This window comes from Peromyscus eremicus, chromosome 1, assembly GCF_949786415.1.
Source record: "Peromyscus eremicus chromosome 1, PerEre_H2_v1, whole genome shotgun sequence".
Classification (NCBI taxonomy): domain Eukaryota; kingdom Metazoa; phylum Chordata; class Mammalia; order Rodentia; family Cricetidae; genus Peromyscus; species Peromyscus eremicus.
In genome coordinates this window covers 35,556,362-35,582,910 of record NC_081416.1, presented here as the reverse complement: position 1 = coordinate 35,582,910, position 26,549 = coordinate 35,556,362, and the positions used below count along the sequence as shown (strand labels likewise).

Below are 26,549 nucleotides of genomic sequence, written 5' to 3'. Positions count from 1 at the left end.
CCGGCGCCTCGCAGACACACACGGATCCACGCATACAGTAGAGCTGTCTCGATCCACATTCTTGCACACCGCCCCCTGCTCCCCCCGCAAGCCCGGAGTCGCTGAGCAGGGCGAGTGACAGGAGCGTCCCGCCAACCCGCGCCGGGCCGGGCAGGGAGGAGCGGCGCGCGGGGCCAACTGCGGCGCGTCTTCCGGCGCCCGTGGAGGCGGCGAGGGTGGGACGCGGGGCGGAGCCCGAGTTTAGGAAGAGGAGGGGACGGCTGTCATCAATGAAGTCATATTCATAATCTAGTCCTCGCTCCCTCTGTTTCTGTACTCTGGGTGACTCAGAGAGGGAAGATTCAGCCAGCACACTGCTCGCGAGCAAGGTAAATATAACTTACAACTCCTTTCTCTTCTCTCTCCGGCTCCGGCCTCCCGGCTGCAGTTGCAGCCGAACCCCTCCGGCATCGCGCCGCCTTCGCCCCGGATTATGCATCCTTATCCTAATCATTATTTATTGTGCATGCTCGAAGACCAAAACAAACAGGCGGGCCAACCGCTACAACAACAAAAAAGCCCGCCTCTTCCTCGCGGGCCTCAGGTGGAATGCTCTAACGACAGCTCCCGGGCGGCGATAGAAGAAATCAGAAAGTTTCAACCGAACCTCGCCATTCTAATAACAACAGTAATAATTACTACTTCAAGGGGGCTAGGGGAAGAAATCCCAACAAGCCGTAGCCTTGACCCCGGGCAGGCTGACAGCGATGAGCTGCCAACTCGGGGTTGCAACACACTCTCGGCCAGGTTGCATCCCCCATCCCCTTAAAAGCAGAGGTGGGAGGGCTGGTGGCAGGAGAAGGAGAGAGTCTGGGGGGAGTGGAGGTGGGAGAATGGAAGGAAAAGCGACAATTCACCCCGAGCCATCCTCCCCATTAGAGTTGGAAGGAAACGAGAAAGGAGGGCGAAGAGCCCGAGCTGGCGGCAGGGCGCCAACCAACACGGCTGCTACTCGCCTCCCAGAGACTTGTTTAAAGGGCTCCGGCTGCGGGGACGCGAGCAGACCTTGGCGGCGGGAGTAGTCCGGGCTAGCACACTGAGCAGGAGGCGGCCACTACCGCGGAGTCGGTGCCTGTGGGCTCGGAGGTGTTACCTCCACTCTTCAGGTCCCCGCGGGCTAGGGAAGGGGATGTTGACTAGTGACAGGCCTTCAGGCTAAGGGGTTGCCCGGGGGCTGTGGCCGTGGCGCCGCGGACCTCCCTGTCTGGTACCTGGAGGCAGCGCGGGCTGGGGTATTGAAGTTCCGGTTGTCCAACCCGGGTCCCGTTGCTGGGGGTGGAAGGAAGCCCCAAGGAAAGAGGTCCGAGGTGCCCGCAGGGCTCCGCTAGCCGGCCCTCCCCCCTCTCTGGGTTTGTTTTCTTTTGCTTGGTGTCTTTCCTTGGCTTGCGCTGCGGAAGCCGCGGCTGTGGGGCGCCCGGGATGGTCTGGATGTCAGGGGCGCACAGGGACCCGGGAGAGCCGCGGCGGCTGAGGGCTGGGGAGGCCATGATCCGGATAATCCTCTCTGCCTGACTGTCACAGCAGGACCCGCGCGCACCCGGGTAGCGGCCGTGGCTTTCGCCTGGGAAGGGAAAGGGCTGCAGTGGGGAGGGAATGGTGGGGGGGTGGCGAAGGAGAGAGGCGGGGAGAGCCGGTGGGAGCCTCCTCCCAGCGATGACACTCACCCCTTCCTTTTCGCTCCCTGCTTTCGAGTTGCTTTATTCCCATCCCAACCTAGTTCACCGCTTCCCCTGCCTTCCCTCTAGTGCTGGGCCACCTCCCCTCCCGTTGGCGTTGCAAAACAGGGCCACGCCATCTGCAAAGGTGTCGCGATGCACTTCCCCAAATCACCGGTCCAGCGCGCCAGCCCCTGGGCACCCTCCAGCCACCAAGCTCACACCATCACAGTGCCCCCCGGTGCCCCGCACCAGGCCGCGCAGCCTGGATGCAGTGACACCGCGCCGGGCGGGGCGCAGCGGTGCGGACTCCAGGAGACACCCGCGCTCAGGTCCGGGCGCTTGCGCCGGTTTCCGGTACCCGCGGGAGATCGCCGAGTGCGGGTGTTTGCTTTCGCCCCCGCCGCCTGGATTACATTATTATTTTTATCCGGGTTGCTGTTCCCTACTGATGGTGGTGAGCGCGGGGCTGGCGGGGCTGCCTGGGGGATGGGGGCGGAGGGAAGTTGGACACCAATCAACCCGGAAAAAAAAAAAAAAAGTTTGGCAGGGCCACAAGTCGGGTGGAGGGGCAGGAGGGGGCGGCGGGCTGGAGCGAGCGTGCAGTGCGCTAGGGACCAGTGCGTGGCGAGCTGCGCGGGCTGCGCCTCCCGCCCGAGCCCTCCCGGGAGCAGGACGTAGACCCGGCGGGGTCTGGCGGCGAGAGGGCGGGAGGCGGTGGCGGTGCGTGCGGCGGCGGCGGCGAGGGCGAGTGCGTGGCGCGCGCGAGCGGCGGAGAATCAGGAAGTCACCGCGGCGAAGCGCACAGACATGTTTGATCGCCGTGACATGACGCGCGCGAGGGAGGAAGAGGAGGCGGCGGGGGCAGGGCCGCGGGCACCGGCCTAAGCAGTGGTATACACCCCGCCCCACCCCACCCCGCTCCCTCGCCGCCCCAGGCGCTGCCAGCCCGAGCCCCGGGCCATTCCGTGTAGCCCAGGTAAGGAGCCTGCTCCTCCGGTCACCGCCACCGCCCGCCGAGCTTTCTAGGTCTTTCTCCGCAGGGCCCCCTCCGGTCTCTGGCTCTCCTTCCTTGCAAAGTCAGGCAGGCAATCGATCGCAGGGAAAACTTTGCAGCGGGAGGCACCGCGCGGGGGAGAAGGAGGCCTCGCGGGTGGCTGTCGTTGTCCGTCCTTTCTGCTCCAGGTCCGGAGAGAGTCTCTGAGCTCTGCGGCTGTTGCACGTTCAAACTTCGGGCCTAAACGTGCCTCCAACTCTCCAAGGACTTACTCCATTAGGAAAAGAAACATCCCAAGCGGTCCACTCTCTCGCGCGGGGCATTGGGGTGCTTAAAGCGAAGGAGGAAGGTGTAGGAGTGGAGAGAGCGGGGGTGTAGTGCAGAATCATTCCTCATTCAGTGTCTGCACCGGGTGTTATGTAATTTTAGTAGCACATGGGTGCGAAGCCCACACTGGGCTTCTCCCTCCTTTGTTTATATAACTTTTGGGGAGTTTTGCCAGGCTGTGTCCTTTTTTTCCCCTCCTCCCCAGTGCGGTGGAGGGAGGTTGGTGCTTTTGAAAAAGCAGAGTGACCCGAGTTAGCCACGTTTTTTAGAGGTGTCATCATTGCGTCCTTCCTAGTCATCACAGTGGCACGTATTCCTTTGTATGCTTAACAATGGAGCATAAGGAAGACGTTAAGGACACACGTTTGTTTATTGCGCGGTGTGGTAATGTTTAAGGTTTCAGTTAATTTTCAAACTTCTTTTCACTTGGTTTGTATGCCTTGCTTGTGGGAACACCTAAGTTGGTTTGAGAGTTGCTTGGGGTTGGGTAGCACAGAATTCCTGTCTAAACCACCCAGGACTCAGAAGACAGTGAGAACTCTTCTTTTTAATATAAAACCCAGGTTTGATGTTATGTGTGCACATACTTACAAATGCACATTCCAGTGTTTTCACTAACATTTTCCTCCGGCTTGTGAGGCCTCACCTGAAGTTGCTACCCACTAGGAACTCTTCAGGCCTCCGGGCTACTTCTAAGTATGAGCTGGGGAAGGGTTAGGGGGTGTGGCTGGGTTGATTCTTAGGTGGCATTATTATGCAAATAGAGACACACTTTGTCTTTTCAGAATCTAATTGCCCTTTTATTCCTCTAGGCTTGCTGACTTGTTTTTAAAATACTGCCTTTGGATAGTAGAGGAGGGGACACCCAAAAAGGGGTTGGGGGGTGGGGAACTTGGGACCAAGGACTAGAGATGGTAATTGGGTTAAAGTACAGCTATAAACATGTATGAAAATGCCGTACTGAAACCCATTATGTTATACAGTTAATATACACTAAGAAATTTTTTTAAAGAAAAAAACCCTTAAGAATGTTAAAAAAAAGGGGGGGCTGTAAGAAGCTCCCTTTCACCTCAAATGTTTACTACTGAAAAAAAAGGAGATTTAGAGACATCCTTATGTTTATAAGGTAATTATTAAAGTAGATTGAGGGGGTAAATAATCCACCTAGTGGAGGAGGTCCATCTACTTTTTGTTTGGGCCTTTGAAAAGTGTGGCCATATTGGTAGAGAATGTTTTTAAATGAGTTAGCATTGGGAGTGTCAGAACCTTTGGCAGGGAGGGAACTGGCCCCCTCATGCAGCCTTTCTCTCAGGACTTCTTGTATCACTCAGAGCCCAGCTTTGGCTCTGGCTGCACTGTGGTGTCTCACAGAAAACATTCACCACAGAGCCTGTTCAAAGCAGTCTTAGATCTTTCCTTTTGTTCTTTTGTAAAGTGGGTTTTTTTTTTTTTTTTTTTTTGAGCATTTCTCATCAAGTTTCTTGAAAAGTGCTCTGGCCAACACCTGAGGCTTAGAATTGACCGCAATAAAAGTGTGCTTCTTGCACGGTTAGTTCTTGAGTTCCTTCTTGTAAGTGCTCCTGACATAATACACCTAGACGGTAAGCCCTTTGCAGGTAATTATTTAAAGCTCTATTTCTTTGATTAAGTTTAAAATAAGCCATTCTGCAGGCAGGATGTGTTGGGGGTAGGGGTGGGGGTAAAAGCTCGACTTTCTCTTCTGGAAGGTGGCTGTGATACTCTGTAATACTGTTAATATTTTGACGTTTCATTTTAAAGGCTCATTGTGTTTTGGGGGAGGACCGTAAACAGAGAAGTTTCATAAATTATGAAAGTGGCACTGTCCTCCAGTGTTTCCAGCTTTCTCTGTCCCTTAGAAATCTTCCTTTGTAAACAAGGCCTTTGTCAAACCCTCCTAGGTCAGCAGCTTTTTGCTACTCTAGAGAAATAATAAATCACTATTTATGACATTTTGACATGTTGCCATGAGGACTGACTTATCTCAGGCACCACGCTGAGGACCATTTCCCCCGGCTCAGCATTGTGAAGGAGTGCCAGCCAGCCTGAACCACCAGAAGTTTTGATTCATACTGTTTCTACTTAGGATGCTGTGGGATGTGGAGAGTGTGTCCCTTGGCATGAGTGGTCTCAGAAAACTGAGAGTCACAGTTCCCTCCTGTGGTAATTTCTAATGAACAAATGAGAAAAGGCCCCTTGTGAAAGGCCATATTTGGAGGTTGCTTTTGATTTTTTTTCCCTGTCATCTTTGGGAAAAAACTTTGTGTGTGTGTGGAACTTTTACTATCTAGCCAGTTAATAAAGTTATGAGTCACTGCATAGTAGTCAGGAATAGAAAATACAGATGCCGGTAATTTATTTGGTATAGTGTTTAGGAAGTTGTAGGTATTTGTTTGTTATTTTTCTATACAGAAAGTTGTGACTTTGTGTTTACCAGAGAACATAGCACATAGTGCCAGAGTCTAGCACTAGGCCTTGCCAGAGTTTATAAAATAACGTATTTATTTGCCTTATCATATATTTATTATGAAAGAGCATATTTATCACTAAGTTAAATGGGACCTTGCAACCAGGGTTTGAAAGACTTTATGCCTTTGTTACTGTTTCATTATAACTTTATTGTTTGTCCACATTAGTTTAGCACCTTTCCTTGAAAGTGTTCAGGACATAGCAGCATTTTCAAGTACTAAGGTTTTTTTAATACTGTTTAAATACTTGAATAATTATACCTCAGCAAAACATATAAGGGGTCTAATGAAGTACAGTAGCTAAATGGTGAGGGCTTTGAACATTGACTAGAAGCACCTCATTAATTCACATTATCTCACATGATCATCTAGAATGATGAATTGGATAGGGTACAGATTTTGATTTTTTTTTTTAATTTGTTAGTCTTCCTGTTCCGATATCTGAACTGCTGGAATTACAGCTGTGTATCACCACACTCTCTGCTAAGGATGGAACCCAGGACTTTGTGTATGCTAGGCAAATACTCTGCCAACTGAGCAGCATCCCTAGCCCACGATTTATTTCTGGACTTCTGGGAAACTTGGTGTGAGTTGTGGTATTTTACTGGTTCTATGAGGCCAGTGGGACATTCTGACAGGTATATTCAGGCTATAATTCTGGACGATTTAAAGCATCAAGAATACTGCATTTTTATGGGGGTAAGCGTCAGTCTTATACCAGTATATGATCTACATTTGTGCAAATACTACTGTATTAGAAACTTTAAAAAAAAAAGTGTTTAGTCTAAGTATGGTCTGAGATTTGTAACTGATGGATGGAATCCCCAGAAGTTGAGGCTGAAATAGAACATAGTTTAAAGGCCTTTAAGGTGTAATTATAATCCCCTCTTCTTTTCAAAAACTGGATTTTGCATTAGGGAGTTAAAATTATGGAAAGGAAGGAAGGGAGGGAGGGAGAGACAGCAAGCTAACTGTGAAGAACTGTAGTGTGTTGGCACTCGGGTTACCTGAGGGGGTTCTCTGTGGATCTGCATTCTTGTTGGGCTTTTCTTGTTTGGGATGCTTGTACATTTCTTTGCCTGCTGGATGTGGTATATATACTGCAGTTTCTGCCATCCCACTGGGAGATGAGCCATCCCTATGGAAATTGAATGTCTGGGAGGAAAGCTTCCCCTGCCCCCAGGCTTTTTAACAACTGGACACATAATAGCTTGGCAAATATTTGCAGCTATTCTGTGGTTTGCTGTTCTGTTCTGAAATGCCATTAAGCAAAGCCCAAACTTCTGTTAAAAACAAAAACAAAAACAAAAACAAACCAGTGGTCAGTAAGAAGTGATGTGTTTTCCAGAATGTACCCCAGCATCTAAACACAGGAGAAGCAAGTGACCTGCTGAGCTCTGTGACAGAGAGAGATCAGGAACAGCTCTCTTGACTTCATGGGACAGATAAAATCTTAGAGAAGGGTTAGGGTTGTGGAAGAACAGAGCAAAGATGGAGGTGGTGGATGCAGGTCACCTGAGATCAGAAGAAAGCCTGAGGTCACAGGGACTAAGCTTGCACAAGCCTTGGGAAGACCACTGTACCTGTTTTGACCTGTTTGTATATTCAAGTTCACGGTGAGAATGGAAGATCTTATAGCGATCCTGACAGTAATGAGCATCTGTCTATGGATAAGCTCACAAGGTGTCTGCCCACCTTATATTTTATTTAGTTCCTCCAAAACTAAGCTTGATGCTGGCTTTCCAGTGTGCATCTGAGGTAGGTAAGGAGCTTGAAACCCAAAGAGGTTCAGTGGACCTGTTGATGACAGACTCATAAATGGCAACTGTCAATTTGTACTGCAGTGGGCTGGAAGGGTTCATTGTTGAATTCTGATTGTGACTGTGTCAGCCAGGGAATGTTGGGCATATTAAAGATCAGCTGGGCTGGGGCTGTACTTTAGTGGTACAGGGATTGCCTAACATGTACACGTTAGGCTCATTTTTCCAGGTTTCATCCCCAGTGCCACCAGGCTGTCCATCACACTCTGCATGTAAGCCTACATGTTGAGTTTTGCTCCTAAGTAAAAGTGAGCCTGCCAGCCAGATTTTAAGGCATGCATTTCATACTTTCAAAAACAAATTATTTTCAGTGTATAGACGAAATTGTCTTAACAGAGAATGAAGCGGCAACCATTGATTGTTATCAGCATCCTAGGATGAGATCGCTTCGGGAAAGAGCCTTTACACGTCTGGGAAGGACAGGCGTGTACACAACATGCCGGAGTGGTTGGTTACACTTCAGGATGCCCACTTTGAATCTAGTGTTTGATGGTTTGATCGGCTGGTTTCTTTTTATGGCCAACAGCCTAGCAGTATGTGCTCACATGGATTTTAGGAGTGAGTTAGCCCTTGCTTGGTTCTGTTCTGTGAGTCTCAGATTAGAGAAGTGTCTTGTTTCTGTATTGAAGGGGCCTCTTACATTTTGGATTGCCTGATAAACACCCTTTATAAGACGTTTTTTTTCCTGTGTGGAAACGTCGGTCCTCACTAGTGTGGTATAGCCTCACTAGTGTGGTTTAGCGTACATCATAGGTGGAGGACTGTTGTGGGGTGGTAGGTAACTCAGGATCTGTGGAGATGAAAAGGTGAAGCCAGGATCCGGCCCAGGCAGTGCCCGAGCCCAAGAGAGTGAGGGAGGATGGCGGATGGGGTGGTGGTAGTAGTGAAGTGTTTGTGTGTGGGGGGGTGGGGGCGTGGGGGAGCGACTAATGTGTCCAGCACAGTTTGTTGTTATTTTCTCTGTGCACCGAGCTTCCTCCCGGCCTTTGCCAGGTCTAACTCTGGGCAAGGACGGTCCCAAGGCAGTTTATTTAAAGGCAGGGCAGCAGCTCAGGCATGTCCTAAATTTGTTTCCCTGATGGAAAGATGAAAGAAAGTTCACAGAAGCCCAGTGAACAAAAAAGTTCTCATCCAAGCACTTCTTAAAACATATATGCCTTTGAAATGAATGGCAAGCCAACATGAATAACCATGAGAATGTGTTTTCAATGCTTTTCTAGGGTTTGGGTGGAACAACTTACATTAGCTTTAGGCACAGTATGATTGGTATCACCATCACAAATTATATTGGAACTGTTTACAGTTGTACTTCTCAGGCCAAGCGGCAGAATGGGCCTCCAGGATGTGTAACTATGGGGCAGACCACCTTGGCTTCTGAGCAAGAGGCTCCTGGTAGACTTATTGCCTGTTACATCCTAGGTATTCCTCACATACCAAAACTAATGGTGTGCTCTGTCTGATTCTAGGCAAGTGGCTACTCCTTGTGAAGGAGTTCAGTTCCTTTAGAGAGAAGGCTATGTAGAACAAAAAGCCAAGCAGCCCTTCTGACCAGAGACTTCTGAATCAAAGGACAGACACAAAAGGACCCTTATCTTGACTTATCTCCCAAGCCTTATCGCTCTCCTGTAACAGCCAGAATGCTGGCAAAGGCTGAGTTATTCTTAGACTTGGGACTAAGTTCTTATTTATGATGGTCCACCTTTAGCCTGGCCCTCAAAGTCTTCCTGTAAAGTGAGCTGTGGGAAAGATTGGCTGGAGTCTTGGGCTGTCTCCAAGCTTCCTTAGGAGCTCTGGTGAAGGGCAGTTTAGAGGGTGTTGTCCAAGTTAGTGAGTACTCCCCGACTCTTCTAGTTTCTAGAAGATTTTATTTTTTGTGTGTGTTTGTATATCCACTAACCCTTCCCCAAGTCTTTTCCTCCTCCTTGGGTGTCATTCCCCCCACCCCACCCCCGTTGCCTTGGAGACAGTTAGCTGGACCCATACTAGTTTTGGATGATCTTCCACCTTTTTCTCTTGTTGCCTTTTATGCCTAAGTTTCCTATTAGGGGTGTGTGTTTCCATCCCCGTCCCTATTGTCCCCCGTAACTGCCCTCTGCCTGAGACACTCAGTAGAATTGAGAGTAAAGACATAAAAATGAATCCTTGGGTGTTGGGCTAAGTCTCATAACACTTTTGGGTAATGATGTTTCCAACTCGGAATCTCTTTAGGGCTTGACTTCTCTGTACTTCATCCCTTGATAAATAAATATATTGTCCCAGCCAAATCTTAACTGTTGCAAAACACCTGCGCCATTGTTTCCATCCTTGTTCTTTGTCTCCCGTTCTCCTCCTGTCTGGCCCAGCAGTGGAACACATTTCAGAGCTGCCAGGATCAAGCCGAGGCATGCAATCCCGAAATCAGTGTGGTCAAGACCGGGGATTGGCCAGTGGATCTTCTCCTGATTGTGTCCTTAGGAATCCCCGTCATCCCTTTCCTTTGCCTCCAAAGCAGTAAAGAGAAGATGGAGGTGATGGTTGTCGTGCTGGGCACAGGAGCTCAGCTGGCATATCCTTGTACGGCTCTCAGGGATTTTGGACCCAACTGGGGCAGCAAGGGGATGAAGAGATGGGAGACAACACGTAGATAGGAGGCTGGGATGGAGTGGACTGGGCTCTCTTCTGGAGAAACCCTGGCACCCAGGACAGTCGACATGTTTAGTATATAGAACTGAACAGAGAGGCAGTGCTGTTGAATACAGTGGACAACGAGGTGGGGTTATTACATACAGATAAACAAGGAAGCAGGGTTTATGGTACCCAGCTGGATCAAGGAGACAGGTTTACTTAAGCTCAGTAGAAACAGTCTCTGAAGGGAGGCAATCTGGAGGCTAGAAGCACCTGGGGTCAGGGAGAGAAAGCTATGGTGAATGTCTTCTGCATAGTCATTATTTGCACCAGGCTCCCCTAGAAAGACTTTGGCATCCCTCTGAGCCCCGGACTATGGGGTACTTGACATGGCCATGCCTTTGTGAACAACACGTGTTCACTCAGGATTGCGGCTTTCTCCACTCCCTAACTCCCTAAACTCCGCAGGAAAGCAGAGGACTCAACTAGCCTTAATTGGGTGGCGATAGGCTTGCCCTGGTAGATGCCCTGCTTGGTCAGTGCACGCAGAGTCAAAGGATAAAGTGTTCTATGAGAAGTTTTGCTCCCGTGACCCATGTGACCTTGGACGAGACAGGCTCTTCTTTCCGGGCTTCTGGCCTTCACCTTTTTGACGGGAGCCTGACACCCTGTCTCCTTAATTCAAGGGATCGGAATGATTATGAAGCACATTAGGTGTGCTTAAATCCTACTACCCACATGGAGGTCCTTGGAATTTCCTGGATTGCAGTTCCGCTGGAGTCTTCAGTTTTGTCTGGGTTGTCACAGTTGAAGTGGTGGCCCTTAAAATTCCATAAAGTTGAACTCCTTTTACTGTGCCGATGGAGGTGCCGAGCCTTTCACCAGGAGACGGGTAGGAAGAGGGAGACTGGGGCTGATGGCTGTGGGATTTGGAGTTGGTGGGAAGTGCAGCCATGGCCTTTTACTTTTAAAAGGACACACTCCCCAACTGTAAAGTCAAGAATGTCTGGGCGAAGGAGACAGGGTGTACAGCTGAAGAATTCTTGCCAAGAACACAGTGGCCTGGCCCTCAGGGAGCCCTAGTCTGAGGCAGAGGGTAACATGGCAGGGAGGGGAGGGGGCTGCACTGCCTGTGTATGGGTGGCAGCTGCGCTCTCCTTCAGGAATATTCCCTTCACTGTATTAGCCACATCGTTGTTCCCTTCTGAGACAATGCAAAACCCTGTCCCCAACAGAAAATGAAAATAGACTGTCGGTTTCATGATTTGGTCAAACTATCACCCAGACTGAGCTCTGCTCCTCCTCCACTGTGCTCCTGGGACCACCTCGCCCCTTATCCCTGCTGTCTAGAGCTTTGAAGAAGGATGAAAGGGGCAAAGATTTGAGTGGACACAAGGGGGAAGAGGAGTTGGCCAGGCTAGCCTTGAAGCTCCCATTGCTGACTCGGTGATAACACGCTCTCTGCCTTGAGATTTGTGCCTCTGGAATCTAGAGCCCTAAGTGTCTTTATAATAATATAAGATTGTGCCGTTGTGCATTTGAACTACAGACTAGAGTTGCCAGCAGAAATGTAGAAGAAGAATAAGCCTAGGACTACTGGCCTTAGCTTTGTGAGATCTTCTTCCTGTCTGGACTTGAGTGATGGACAATCCTGGTTTTAGCATAGAAGCCCATTCAGGAGCTCTGTCAAGCACAGGATTAGATGAGTACTTTGAGTTCCTCTGGATAATGGTAGATGCCAAGTCATAGATAGATAGATAGATAGATAGATAGATAGATAGATAGATAGATAGGTCACTTGAGATACTCCCATCCTAAGCCTAGAGAGAGCCAAGGGACCCCATCGGGGAAAGGACCTTTCCAGTGCTCCAGGGTATAGACTTAAGACAGAAATCAGATCTCTGGATTCCATTTGAGGTTAGCCATCATCACCTTTGAGTTCTGAGAGTCTAGATCTTTACCATTCCCTAGTCACATGACCCAGGGTTAAACTATGCTGCTTCTCTTAGACCTATACACTCATTACCTCCATGAGTCTGCGGAATCTCTATCTCTTAGTTTACATGTAACATGTTCCTATATTAACATTCCACTTAATGTGCTCCAAAGCCTCCCATTTCCATGCAAATATACTTTTCCTCATAAGAAGTTTTAGTTTCTGTAAAAAAGAGGAGTATTTGTTTGGAGTTGTGTGTTTTACAACATCTCAGAGATTCCAAATGAAAGTAATAATACATGCAGAATGCAGTCACGGATTTATACATATTAAAAATGTAAAACAAGCGGTAGGAATATCAGGCTAACCTGAGAGTTTGTGTCTTCATTGTTCAAACTTGTACTATATTACCAAAATACCTACTGAAGCCGATTTTACAACAAACCATAACAGGAACTAAGTAATTTCCTTTAATTCACTAAAAAATGAAGGGGTGTATCAGTTTGTTGATATACATGGCAGAACATTATAACTTGTAGTGCCCATGAATTGACGTCAGCTTCCTAAGTTTAAAATGCTGACCGAACATGTTTGTGTTTGTGTGAGAGGTAGGTGGAAGGCAAACACAGAAATTATTTCCACCTGCTTTGTTAATCACAAAAAATAAATAACACTTGGCTCTTAGGGTATTTAAGGTTATAATTCACCCCAGACTCTTCTCTGTTTGAGTAAGTACTTACATTGAGTTCCCATTTTGACTTCAATTTGTTCACCAGAGTGGCTTATGTTTTTGCCTACCCTTTAAAAATTTCTTTATTTATACACCTCAAACGCTGGTTATTCTTTAGTTTTGATTTACAAAATTAATTGAATCTACTTTCCCTTGACATTTTGCTTGCTGTTTATTCACCCAGTTTTTGTTTGTGTTCATGTTGTGATTCGGTCTCACTCTGTAGCCCAGGCTGGCCTAGATTTCTCAGTGGTCCATCCTCGGTGTCCCAAGTGCTGGTATTGCAGGTGTATGTGAACTGCCATGCCTGACTATTAGCAGGTATTTTCTGAGCCGGTAATGCATACAGATTGAAGGTACTGGGGACACAGTATTGAAGAGCAAGGCTCTGCCTTCCTGGGCCTTGCTGTCTGGAGATTCAGTAAGTGAACAGGAATGGAGCTGATGTGGCCTTTTATACTTTTTCTTCACCTCCCTCTTCACTGTGAAGGAGCTCTGTTCTGGATGACTAGGCTGCTAGTCTAATTATACCCCTGCCATTACATGGTAGGTAAAGGAGTCACTTGGTGGTGGTGGGGGGTGTGGGTGCCATTCTGTGTTCTGTGAGGTTGACAACAAAAATATTTCCCTCCTGTCCATGTGTGCCTGCCGGACAACTCCTGAACATGGAACAGGGATTATTATAGTGGCATTCAGCTGTGTTGCTAGGATCGCTGATCTCTATGGGAATTTGGAAAACATCTGATTTACTCATTTTGACTCGTTAGTTATCCAAGGTGCAGTGACTCAGTCAGTCATTTCCTAGTGGGGGAATGGCAGGAAGGCTTGGCGGCTGGGTGACAGAGTAGTGCTCAGTTAAGTCTGGAGAAACAGAATGTCCATCCCTAAACACTGGCAGCTACCCTCTGGCGTCTTTGACCAGGGGCCTAGCACAAACCTTGGGTTCTGTGACTTGTCTGGGAGGAGGCTAAGTTGTCTTTGTCCATTTTGATTACTTCCGGCCCAGTAGATGTGGTGGGTAGATAAGGCATTCAGACAGTGGTAGTTTGGGATTTGTTGGTTTTGTTTTGGCATGTACTGTGTTACCTGACTCCAAGAAGCATCAAGAACTTACCTAGTAATTGTGTCTGAGTGTGTTTGAACCTGTACTTGTATGATCCCCATAGCTTCTTTTCTTTTCTTTGTTTTGTTTTGTTTTTTTTCAAGACAGGGTTTCTCTGTGTAGCCCTGGCGTCCTGGAACTTGCTCTGTAGACCAGGCTGGCCTCAAACTCACAGAGACCAGCCTGTCTCTGCCTCCCAAGTGTTGGGGTTAAAGGCATGCCACCACCACCCGGCTTTCTTTCTTCTTTTTCTGTAATTGGGACTTCTCTTTTTATTATCAACTGATGGACTTGTATCTCCCTCCGCCCCTTTAGCGATCTAGAATTCTTTGTGAAGTTTTTATTGCCTGTTGGCTTATGAAAACGAGTCTTGGCTGGGTACTTATTTGTAAAGGATTTTCTATTCCAGTGATTTGGGGGTTGGGGGGTGGGTGGGGTTTGCACGTAATGACTTCTAAGGTGTCTAAGCCAGTCTATAATGGAGAGTGTCTGTTGTGTTTAGTCATAAATTTCAGACTTGTTTAGATTCTGCTTATGGGTTACATTTCAGTTGCTCCACTGAGTCTCTCTGTATCCTGGATGATTTATGTTCCTGGGGAATCACTTAGAGTATGTGTTTCTTAAAACAAGTGGTCTTCATAAAGACTGGGGCCCAGGGATATATATCACATTCATTCAAACATCTGGAGGAGACAGGGTAATTCTGTTTGATGTTAGTTATAGAAATGGCACCATCAAATTCTAACAACTGTTTTATTTGATCTTAACATCATGTTTAAAACATTCCTTTCTTTTCTTTTCTATCCCCCTCTCCAGCTTAGTGTCACTCTGCTGACTGGCAGAGCCAGGAGAAGTAGATGTCCACACCCACAGACCCAGCTGCAATGCCCCATCCTGGGCCCTCACCAGGGCCTGGACCCTCTCCTGGACCAATTCTGGGGCCTAGTCCAGGACCAGGACCATCCCCAGGTTCTGTTCACAGCATGATGGGACCCAGTCCTGGACCCCCCAGTGTCTCCCATCCTATGTCAACAATGGGCTCTGCAGACTTCCCCCAGGAAGGCATGCATCAGATGCATAAGGTAAGGTTGTGCGAGCTCTTTCCCACTTCGTGTGTCTTCCTAGGCATGGCTGGGTAGCATTCCTGATGACTTTTCCTGCTTTCTCCTGTTGTTAACATGAAGATCTAGCTAGAAATCTGTGTTAATTTGCGTGTTATTAAAAACATTCCTGTAATCCCAGTACTTGGGAGATTGAGGCCAACCTGAACTATGTAAGGAGAGTCTGTCTTAAGAAGCAAAAACAACCCTCCCCAAACTAATTTAAAACACACTGCCTTTGCTGTATTTTCACTGTTACAGATGGCCCAGTAATAATGATGTATTAAAAAAAAAATACGAAGGTCTACCATACGATGTGAGCAAATTTGGGGACTAGTGGGTTACAGGTATTTTGTCTTGGTGAGTAAGTACATTAGTAAATAAGACTCCCCCGTCCGTCTCTCATATAACTTAATCATCCATAAATCAATGTATTGAAAATTGTTCTTCCCTAAAAATCTTGAAATTTATTTGATAAGGTGAGATCTTTCAGAGTGAAAGGTCCAAGTCTTTTTCTAAAGATATTTCAGGGCCTGGAGAGATGGCTCAGTGGTTAAGATTGCTTGCTGTTCTTGCAGTACTGACATTGGGCAGCTCACACTCACCTGGAACTGCAGCTCCAATGACCTGTCCTCCTTTTCTGGACTCCTCAGGCATCCTCATGTGTGGCATGCATGATGCGTGCGTGCGTGCGTGCGTGCGTGCGTGCGTGCGTGCGCAGACATGTACACACATACACAAATAAAATCTTTAGAAAGTATATTTTCAAATGACTTTATTAAAATTAAATATTTTCTAGGGAATTTTTTCTTGACTGGTTTCTTGAGATAGATAGATAGCTCAGATTGGCTCCAGAGTCTCAGTTCAGTCTCTAGTGTGGCAAGTGAGCCGCAGTGGGGAATCTTGGGAATTCTCTGTCTCTGTGAAGCAGCCTTATTCTCGTTCAGAAGATCTGCTTGTTCATTTCTATTATGGTTCCTAGCGATCCTTTCTTTATGAGATATATGCTATGAGGATGGCCACATTAGTACCTTTTGGCATTGAGCCCTTCGAGGAGATGCTAAAGACAGCCTTTTTGAGAAAGAAAGTTCCTCTTTGACTATTTGCTTTCAAGGTTAGCAAAGCAAAGAAAACCAATAAGGGCATCATATATTTCCTAAAGGTCTTGCCTCATGAGACAAGTGCAGGCTTTAAACTCATGTGGATGATATCACGTGTGGGGCTGCCCCTTGTACATGCAGCACATATATCCGGGTCCTTTGGAGAAACAGAACCAATGGCGTATGAGAGATTTATCCTGAGGAGTTGGCCTCTGGAGAAGTCACACAGTTTGCAGTCAGCAGGCTGGAGACCCAGAGGAGCCGGTAGGAATCAGAAAAGTGAATCCTGTAAGCTCTAGTGGAAAGTCAGGAGAGCAACTAGCAGCCTAGGTCAGGAGAAAACAGACCTGCTCCTGACCTTCAGCTATTGCTGTCTTCAGGCTCTGCGTGAATTTGGGATGATGCCTGCTACACAGGCCAGGGTACTCTGCTTGCTTCAGTTGACATTCAAATGCTAACTTCATCTGGAAACCCCTCGAAGACACACCCAGACATAATGCTTACCACGTATCTGGAGACCTGTGGTCTAGTTGAGGTGACACACAGTTATCCATCACAGTAGACAAGTGCTAGAAGACACTTACTTGAAACAAAAGCATCTTCAGGGAAAGGGGTGGGTCTTCCCTCACTTTACAGGACTTCAGGTCGTTTTCAAGGTGTAGGGCGTTAGAACCCCAAAGGGAAGGTCTACTTTAAAAAAAAGTTATCTGATGATTTCCAGATCAGAAAAGTAGTATGTGCTTATTGTGAAAAGTGGAACAGTACCAAGATAAATGAGCTAATTACCCAGGGAAACAGGTGTATGTGCATTCCACACCTTACTTTTTCCATATTTGGTAAAGGTACAGTATCAGCACTGGTATGCATAGACAGGTGTGGGTTTTTTTCTAATCATAGAACCATACTGCCTCTCTTTATTACTCTGAAACATCCTCTTTTTATTTAAGAATGTATTTCTGTAGTATCCCCAAGTTTGCATACCCCCTTTTCCATTGTTTGTTTGTGGTAGAGTCTCATGTAACTCGTGGTGGCCTTGACACCACTATGTAACCCAGAATGGCCTTGACCTCCTGTTCTCCTTCCATCTCTGGTCTCCTGGGATTACAAGTCTGTGTTGTCATGCCTGGCTACCCTACTTTAAAAAAAAAAAAAAAAAATCCGTGTTTGCTTTGTCAAATATCTACAGAACTAAAGCCTCTTGTTTCCCCTAGCATATTATGGGGTGACATCTTGACGTACTGAAGTCACTGAATCATCTCATGCCGTGTTAACTTTGGGGATATCCTCTAGATCTACCCTGCCCTTTGTAGACTCTGTGTGTTACAGAACCTTGGGATGACCTGAGGGTCAAGGCCTCACCACCTTCCAAATGAAGGAAAAAAAATGTTCAGGATGTGTTTAGTTAACCTTTGTGATCGAAGCATTTAAAAAATAAGTGTGTGGGTGAGGGTCGGTCCTGCCCTGCTTTGCTATTGGGCAGTTTTATCGGTTGTCATCTCTTCTGGCCCATGGCTTTTGTCTCATATTTTCTACACTCCTGGGTACTCCTTTTTGTTTTGTGTTTCTCTTGCCTGTGAGCTTGGCACTTTTCCCTTTTGAGCCTTGCAGGTCTTGCCATCCTGCTCTCCCTCCCTTGCAGCCCCTCAGTTAGCTCTCTGCCAGAGGACCTGAGTGAACTCGGATCGCACACCTGCTGGCCAGATGCCGCCGCCATCACTTTCTTCATTTTTTTTTTTCAGGCGGCTGGGTTCCTTGTCTTCCTCCTTCATCTCCCTCTGAGCTTCAGCTTTTCGCTTTTCAACATCACTGAAAATAAGTAAACAAGCGGCCTAAATACATCTGCTGCATGGCTTTGATTTCCTCTCTATTATTACTACTTACCAGACTCAGTGACACTCTTTATACCAGATTCTTCCCATTTTTCTTCTGAACATCCTCTTTATGGTAAAAATTTCCCTCTTTTCAAGTGCGTGCTTTTGACTCTGCAGAAATTAACTTTCTTTTCTCCAAAACTGCAAACACTCATACTTTCTTGCTTGAAGTCATTTGGTTTTTATAAACTCTTGGAAATGTTCCTTCCAGGCTGTTTTGAAAATGGCTATTACAGTTTGGGGGAAGAATAGACTTTTCCTTTTCCAAACACATGCTCCATTGCCTGATTCTGGATTGGATTAACATCAGTTCAATAGCGCTGTATTGTCTGTCTCTCCCGCTCTGGGCCTCAGGTCCCATGTCCAGCCCCTGTGCGTGGTCCTCATTTCCAGCTTGTGCCTTTAGCCTCTTCTGTTTCCTCCTTCTGCAGCGTATCCCCCCCCCCACTGCTTTCACACCCTCCTTTTCAGTACTCACCCCCCTTTGCTTCTTGGCCCCGTATGTTCTCCTTCCCAACTGCCATGGAACCTTCTGGTTGAACTTTTTAACTTTCCTTAGTTCATTCATCCAGTGAAGAAAATTACCAGAAAAATAGGTCACCTCAGACATTTCATGTAGCCTTCATTTGGACTCCAGGATAAGTTCAGTATGTAACAGGTTTCAAGACTATTTACAGAGGTATGAGAGAGTAATATTTGTCTACCCTGTGAACGGTACTTTATTTTTTTTTTTAATTGGCAAGTTAAAAACAGATTGTAACATTGGCCAAAGAATGAAATTCAACAGTTTTTAAAGCCTCGTTTTTTTGACTTAGAGATGGTTTTGCTGATCCTATTGGTGTAATCTTTCTTACTATTGTTTTTATCTATGAAGTATATAAATTTATATAAGACGATGGAATACATAGTAAATGATTGTGTCATATCATTAAAGACTGGAGAGATATATCTTTTGCTAGTCTTCTTAGAAATACCCTCCCTTAAAGAGGTGTCTAACGGATGCCTTTTATGTGTTTCAGCCCATGGATGTGATACATGACAAGGGGATTGTAGACGACCACTGTGGATCCATGAAGGGCACCAGCATGCGCCCACCACACCCGGGAATGGGCCCTCCCCAGAGCCCAATGGATCAGCACAGCCAAGGTTTGTGTCCTCTGCACACTGGATTTTGTCTTCAGACCATACTATTTCAGTCTTTCCCAGTGGTAATTTAATTATGGCTTTAACCTGTGTGTCTAAAGATGGTTAAATCCAGTTAGCTTTCTTTCTCTGGAGAAATCTGCCACCCTCTTCATCCAACAAAAAATTATTATTCATCTGGGTAATTTTATTTTCAAAGTCCTAGTAATTTTATCAACACAATGCATCTGAGTACACTCTACAGAGCTTCATGTCATTTATTGAGAGTCTTTATTGTGATTTTGTAAGGCAAATGATGTCACTCCTAACTCGTAATTGGAGGAGCTAAAGTTTAGTAAATTCATTATTTCTCTGAGTATACATAGCTAGTAATTGATAAGGACAAGAAAAAAAATCTAGATCTCTCTGTCAACAACAGCATAGATGTAAAAGTAAGATGACCTAAAACCCTGTGACCCTTGAGTTGACACTTAGACACTGGGTCAAAGGTGATGTTTTCTGTCAGCGAAACCACCTCCCATTCCTGTTCAGTGACTCAGTGGACTCCTAGGCTTGTGGTAGCAAGTAACTGAACCTAGTGGCCCAAAATAAATCTATCCTCTCATAGATCTGAGGGCTAAAAGTTCATGACCAAGGTGTCAGGAGAGACTACTGTCTCTTAAGGTTTCAGAGAAGACTCCTCCCCTGCTCCTGCTGATTCCCAGTGAACCTTGGCATTCCTAGACTTACACAGGAAACACTCCAGTCTCCACCTTCATCACCACAAGGCATTTTCACTGTCTGTCCCTGTATTCAGCTCTTCCTCTTTGATATTTGGGTCAAGATGGTCCCTAATCTAGTATAACTTCATCTTAATTTGGTGTCATCTACATTGATCCTATTTCCAGATGAGGTAGCGTTCACAGGTTTAGAGGGTAGGATGTCAATGTATATTTCTTTGTGGGGAGCAGCGCTCACAATTCAACCCCCGACCATAGGTAATCAATATGTGACTTTCTCTTCTCCTTCATGTCCTTCATGTCATGTCTCCTTCCTTCTCTATGGAAGGGATATTAAGGTACTTCAGAGACGTTAAAGTACACCGTAGCCTGATTTCAGAATCATCACTTGGTCATTTTTACACATGAAGGCCATGCATTAATCTAGTGCCAGTTGACACTGGTATGTGGATATTCTTCTGGGACACCTGTGGTTTGTGTCATACATACGTCCCTGTAATTGTTTAAGTTTTCCTCCATTTATTTACAGTCAGATCCACCGTGGAAAGACTTGGCTGTGAAGATTTAGAGAAACACATTCACAGATGTTTTCTTTCTGAAATAGAAGTAAGCGGTCATGGAGGCTGACATCAGGGTGTCCCTATGTTATTATCTGCAGTCTTGACCATCCCGGGATCTGATGTGAATCTTGTTGGTAGGCAAGATGACTCATGAAATCTTGACCTTATAGAAAAATGATGTGAAGGATTGAGGCCTTTTGAAGGACAGGAAGGAAAAGTTGGACTCAGGACTACTGAGAATGAATTGTGGTGATACTTCTAGGTTCATTGTTTAAATTCTAAGGGGCCACGTGTGCTCACAGTCATAATGAGACCTCAGTTTTAGCACCTGGAAGGTATGGATGGATTACATGCCATTGACTCCTAAAGCCAGATGCTTGAACTTTTTTCTGCTCCTGGCATTGTTCCACATCTAGAAGTGATACCGTGTGAAAGCTCCTGAACAAATGAATGAAGACACCTGAATGTCATAATTGAGAACAGTGTCACATTTATTTCTCCTAAAAATTCTCTGATAGTGTGGCTCTACTTCTCACCTTAACCGTATCTTATTTACCTCTGGATCTCTAATGCTTGGCAGGAGAGCCAGTACATGACTCTACACACACTCAGTAAACTACTCCATTAGATACAGAAACAAATGATACACTCATCAACTAACATTTTTAAATAGATCTCAGTTTTTATATAAATTACATCAGTTATTGGGAGGACATTCAGTCAGTGGAGTCAGAACTAGCATGTAATTAGTACAATAGTAAAGTGTACTGTAGACTGGGGAGTAGATTATTTCAAGGTGTGTGTGTGTGTGTGTGTGTGTGTGTGTGTGTTTAAATAAAGCAATATTGGTATAATGTATTTCTAATCTAAGTAATGATCTAAAAAAAATTTCAACTTGGTAATAGTGTGCATCTTAAAAGTCCCAAAAGAAGTGGAAACTTTTTTCTAAACACACAGATGTAGAGAGGTCCAGTGTTGATCAGAAGGCTGCCAGCCTTAACCAGCTCAGTCCATACTAAGTGACTTTAGGCTATTGGTTAGAAGGCAGAACCATTTCCCTCAGTAAATACTTAATTGTGTACCTGATGGTCCCAGTGATAACATTGTTTATTTTTAGCACAGTGGCTTGAGAAGGCCTTTATAGGCGAGCGAGCGAGAGTGTGTGTGTGTGTACATATATACATATATATATATATATAATACATATAAAGTTGGTATTTAAAAAGTTTGGGATTATTAATAGAAGAGAGAGAGCTTATTGCTTCTCTCTAAGGCAAGGTGAAACTGAAGATATAGTAACTCTTGAAGTCTAGTGAAGGAAAACTGCCATTTTTGTGACACTTTTGGATGAGTAAATCAAATCAAACTTCCAAAAGAGTGACATCTGCATCCACAGTGTCGTCTTCACGCAAATGCATATTCACTCGGAGGCAATTTCTTCCCTCTGTTTTCTCAACTAAGGATAATTACCAAAATATGTAATGCCAATGCACCGTTTAGATTCTGTTTCTCCTCAGGTTTTATGGGATGCTACTCATGTAGGAAAAAAATCCCTCTCTGTAGCTGAGTCACTGTCACATTTTTAATGTCGCAGTGACAGAATGATTCTATTAACATCTTCTGTAAATCCTGGGGAATAATTTCTTTCCACCCCCAGTTTCTTTTGATCAAATGTGAGGTAAAATGTCTTCCTGTATGGGCTGATCCTGCAATATGAATTGTATTCTGTCAGGTTCTTCTTGTCAAACTTATTAATACTTTCCTGTAACTTCTCAGTGGCCAGTGTTAGTTGGTTGGCTTTGCATCATTGTTACAAAATATTCCAGACAATCCACTTAGAAGGAGAGAAAGTTTATTTTGGTTCAGTTACAAATGTTTCAGTCCACCTTGGCTCTGTGAACTTAGGCCTGAGATGGCAAAATACATTATAAAAAGATCAAGGGGGTAGAGCAGGCCTGCTTACCTTATAGCACCCCAGAAGCAAAGACACAGAGAGACAGGAAGGAATCGGGGTCCTGCTATCCCAGTCAGTAGCACACCCCTGATTACTTTGCTTCCTTCCGGTAGACACCACCTCCTTAAAGCTCTACCACTCACCAGTTGTACCAAGCTGAGGCCCAAACCTGCGTCCAACATGTAGACCTTTGGGGTATGTTTTAGATACAAACTCTTTCGTCTTATTTTCTCTTCACTGCAGTTGTCTCATCTTTGTGACATCATCTTGCTCTTGGCTCCACCTCATAGCAAAGCCTTATTCATAGTTTAAAACAGTGGTTTAATAAGCTGCCTCATAAAGTTGAGTTTATATGAGTTTGTCCAGTGTGTTAGTCCATTGTGCCAGGCCTTCTGTGACTTGTGGATGAACTTACACTTGACAACTTAGGAGACGAGTGAGACCGGGTGGGCAGCAGAAGACTCATCTTCACCCCGTGTCGTACCTTCCTACCGTGAGAATGTAAGTTTCTGTGGTAAAGAAGTTTTCCTTCTTGTAGCCAGTTCAGAGTTGGCAAGAAAGGTGTGTAGTGAACAATCCGTTTTATGCCAGCTTACTTTTAAAGGGTGGATGTCAGCGTCCTTAACAAGGAAAGATATTAATAGCAAAAGTTAAGAATCTTACTGATACCCTATTCATTGTTGGAATATTTCTGCTAATCTAACAGGCTGGCTTCAGGGAGGTTTCCGTGGCTCACTTACATAGACAGCTAACTAGAACCCAGTCCTGGTGATGTATGGCCCCTCATGAAGTAGGGATTTGGGTTTTGAGACCCAGCAGTCTTCCTCCGTGGTAGGAGTTCCCCACATGGTATTCCATTTCTTAGCAACCAATAGAAGAACACCAATTCTTATGGGGGGGGGGTATTGTTAAATTTATTCACTCTCCAAATGGCAAAACCACACAAAAACTAAGTGTATCCTTTGTTTTCTCTGAGATTCAGCATGGCAGTGGTGTGTGAGGGTCACCCACCTGTGGACCTTTGTGGCTGTGCACCTCTTTTATTCAGATGGACATGGTTTCCCACACACAGCCCTTATCTCGTAACCGGGCCTGTGGTGACCTTTATGATAACTGCCAAATGCACACATTCATTGAAGGATCAAGCCTCTTTGTCTATGTTTGTCCTGTTCTGCCTGGGGATTCCTTTCACTTTATTAAAATTGGTACTTTGTTTGAGCTTAAGGCAGCTGTTGGATTACAATGGCCGGTTGGCTCCTTTCTCTGTCTTGAATCCCCTCCCACAACTCTCAGTCAAATGTTGTGGGTATTGTTGCTCAGCTCAGCTATGCAGGTCACCTTCTGAAATAACTCCCTTGAAATTTCTGGGCCGTTTTAATTTTTCTTCCTTAAGAAAAATATTATTTCCTCAATTTGGTATTTTAAAACCCAAATTGGTGGCTTCCTTTTGTATGTGATATCCTAAGCCTTGATGAGGTTGTTGAGACTTTAAATACTTGACTCATTTTGACATAACAAAATGTACGTTAGATTATTTGAATGTGTGCATTAGAACCAGACAGGCTTGGTTGAAAACCTGAGCTGTGAAGATTTACTTGTGTGACATTGAGACTCACTCTCTGAGCCTCCGTAGCCTTACCTTAGACTGGGGTGACAGTATTTGCCTTCAAAGTGCTGTGCTGAAGATTGATACAGCAGTATATGCTCTCCCTGTGTGCTTCAGACCTTCTGTCATTTCTGTGGTCACACCTGCCTGATGTCCATCGGCTGGCATCATCATCTTGATTCACCTCTGCCTGGTGACACCGGCCTTACCTACAGTGGACTAGTCCTCTGAGCACAGATGATCCCCAGAGCATTAGTGATAACTAGTGGTTTAACCAGTGACTGATACTGTAGGAGCTGAAATACCCCGGCCTCTTCACTCCTCCCCTGGAATAATTGTAGGTAGTTTATTTATCTTGTATCCCAAAGCTTCGGCAGTGGATTGATCTTCAAGGCCTGCTGCACCAGCTGGCTTGGTAATGCATTTTTTATTGGCTACCTTCCCTCCCATACATCACCTCTCCATACTCCTCGAAGTGGCCCTGCACCTCCCATATAAATGACCTGCATTCAGTCCCTGGCTCAGCCTGTTTCTGGACAAACTCAGTTTGAGATGCTGTGTACAGTCCTGGCACAGTAGCTGCGGCCCTCAGCCCTCAGTAATTGCCTGTTAGTCACGGCTTGCATGATAATCAACCAAATAATATTTGATTTCTTCATAAGACACTGTTTATTCGGCGCCAAGCCACTTTAGACCTCTTCATGTTTTGTTGAGTAGCTTGGAGCCACCTCTGATGTGGAATACTGCCCTTCATTGCCGTTCCTGCAGGTGTACAGCCACCATGAGCAGTTTGCCTTCTAGGGAACAAGTGGCTATTGATCATCTGGAATGTGGCTAGAGAAATGGAGATGTTCTGTGAGCAGGAGATGCTGAATGTCAAAGGCCTATTATGAAAAAAGAATACAGAATCAATCGCTCTTTTTGAAGTGTTAATCTTGTGGGTGTTAAATAAACTGTTATACAATTACCTCCTTACCTGTTTCTTTGACCTTTTTTAATGTGCTTATTGGTAATTTTAAATTACTATATGTTATATTATATGTTATATATTATATATAAGCTATATTATAGATTAAACTTCTAAGATATATGCAATTGTTAACTTATCTATACCTTAAATTTTGATCATGTAGTGTTGCACTAGTAAATTATTAGAGCATTCAAGACTACCCCTCTCTCTCTCTCAGGGTCATCTACTATAGCCTGTGATCTTGTGTTTTATTTTAGGTTATATGTCACCACATCCCTCTCCTTTGGGAGCCCCAGAGCACGTCTCCAGCCCTATATCTGGAGGAGGCCCAACTCCACCCCAGATGCCACCGAGCCAGCCAGGGCCACTCATCCCAGGAGATCTGCAGGCCATGAACCAGCCTAACAGAGGTCCCTCACCTTTCAGTCCTGTCCAGCTGCATCAGCTTCGAGCTCAGATTTTAGCTTACAAAATGTTGGCCAGGGGCCAGCCCCTCCCTGAAACGCTGCAGCTTGCAGTCCAGGGAAAAAGGACCTTGCCTGGCATGCAGCAGCAACAGCAACAGCAGCAGCAGCAGCAACAGCAACAGCAGCCTCAGCAACAACAGCAGCAGCCCCAGCAGCCTCAGCAGCAGGCGCAGGCGCAGCCGCAGCAGCAGCAGCCAGCCCTTGTTAGCTACAACAGACCATCTGGTAGGTGAATACCCAACCAAATGAGTATCACTGCGGTCCAGCGTGGATAAGCAGCCTCGAGCACACAGACGCACATGGTAGAAGGCTGGGGCTGATCGAACCCTTTTCTCTACCTCTTTCTGTTTCATGGAGATGGGGCTAAGAGTCTTAGTTCCTGCTATCTAAATGATCCTAGAGCAGTGTTTCTTAATCAGACACCCTCCTGGAAGCTGGGAACCCAGGGAGAAAGCGCAGAAGCGCATTCTCCCATGATCTCTCATTCTCTTTTAAGAGGTACAAGGTTGCTTGGAAGCCCATCAAATATATTCCAGGTTAGGAACCCCTGTTTCCTCTGCATCCATCTCTAGAACTCTCTGCTCAAATTGGCCCCCAACTGAGTCTTTCAATATTTGTTGATTTATTTATTTCTTACCCTTTTTGTTGGAAAAACATTTGTGCATTTGATGAGACCTATTGTAAAAAAAAAAAATTATCAAATAAAGAAGCAGACACATGGGAAATTTTTTAAAGAAGCAAGAATCCAGGTCAGGGATGAAGAGCCCATAAGAGCCCCCCACAGTTGCTGTGGCTGAGCTTCAAAGATGACTTGAGTTTTCTGACGGAGCCACGAGGAGATGGGGTCATGTATCTAATTCTCACCATTCGGAAGGAAGTGCCTTCCCAATTTCTCAGAGGACACAAAGCTGTTTCTGGCCTGAGAATATAAAGTAGATCTCCCAGGTGTGATTATCCTTCAAATTACAGTCATTCCTTGTGTCTGAAGCAGATTGCTTCTAGGACCCCAGCGGATACCAAGATCCGTTATATTCAAGTCCCTTGTATGAAGTGTGGTGTAGCATTTGCATTTAAGCTGTGCATATCCTTTTGCGTACTTTATCACCCGCAGATTATTTATGAGAAATATTGACTGTAATGTGAATGCTATCTGTATAGTTGATACACTGTATTGTTTAGGGAATAATGACAAGGAAAAGTCTATAGCCACTCAGTACAGATACATTTTTTTCCCCCAAGTGTTTTCTGTCTGTGATTAGTTGAACTCAGAGTTGGGACTCACAGATACGGAATCCCGACTATCATTCTATCTTCATTATTATTGTGAAAGGCTTTGCATGATAGAATCATTTGTAACAGACCC

The 26,549-nt window shown here is 45.6% G+C and overlaps 1 protein-coding gene across 1 annotated transcript in view; it reads left to right on the top strand.

Moving 5' to 3' along the window:
* Positions 1–238: 238 nt before the first annotated feature.
* The window catches only part of Smarca2 (SWI/SNF related, matrix associated, actin dependent regulator of chromatin, subfamily a, member 2), a 172,882-nt gene continuing 146,571 nt past the window's right edge, over positions 239–26,549 (top strand). Inside the window, 4 exon segments of the mRNA XM_059259437.1 lie at positions 239–368; positions 14,513–14,778; positions 18,787–18,913; positions 24,977–25,411. Coding sequence (XP_059115420.1) covers positions 14,554–14,778; positions 18,787–18,913; positions 24,977–25,411 — 787 coding nt within the window. The 5' untranslated portion in view covers positions 239–368; positions 14,513–14,553.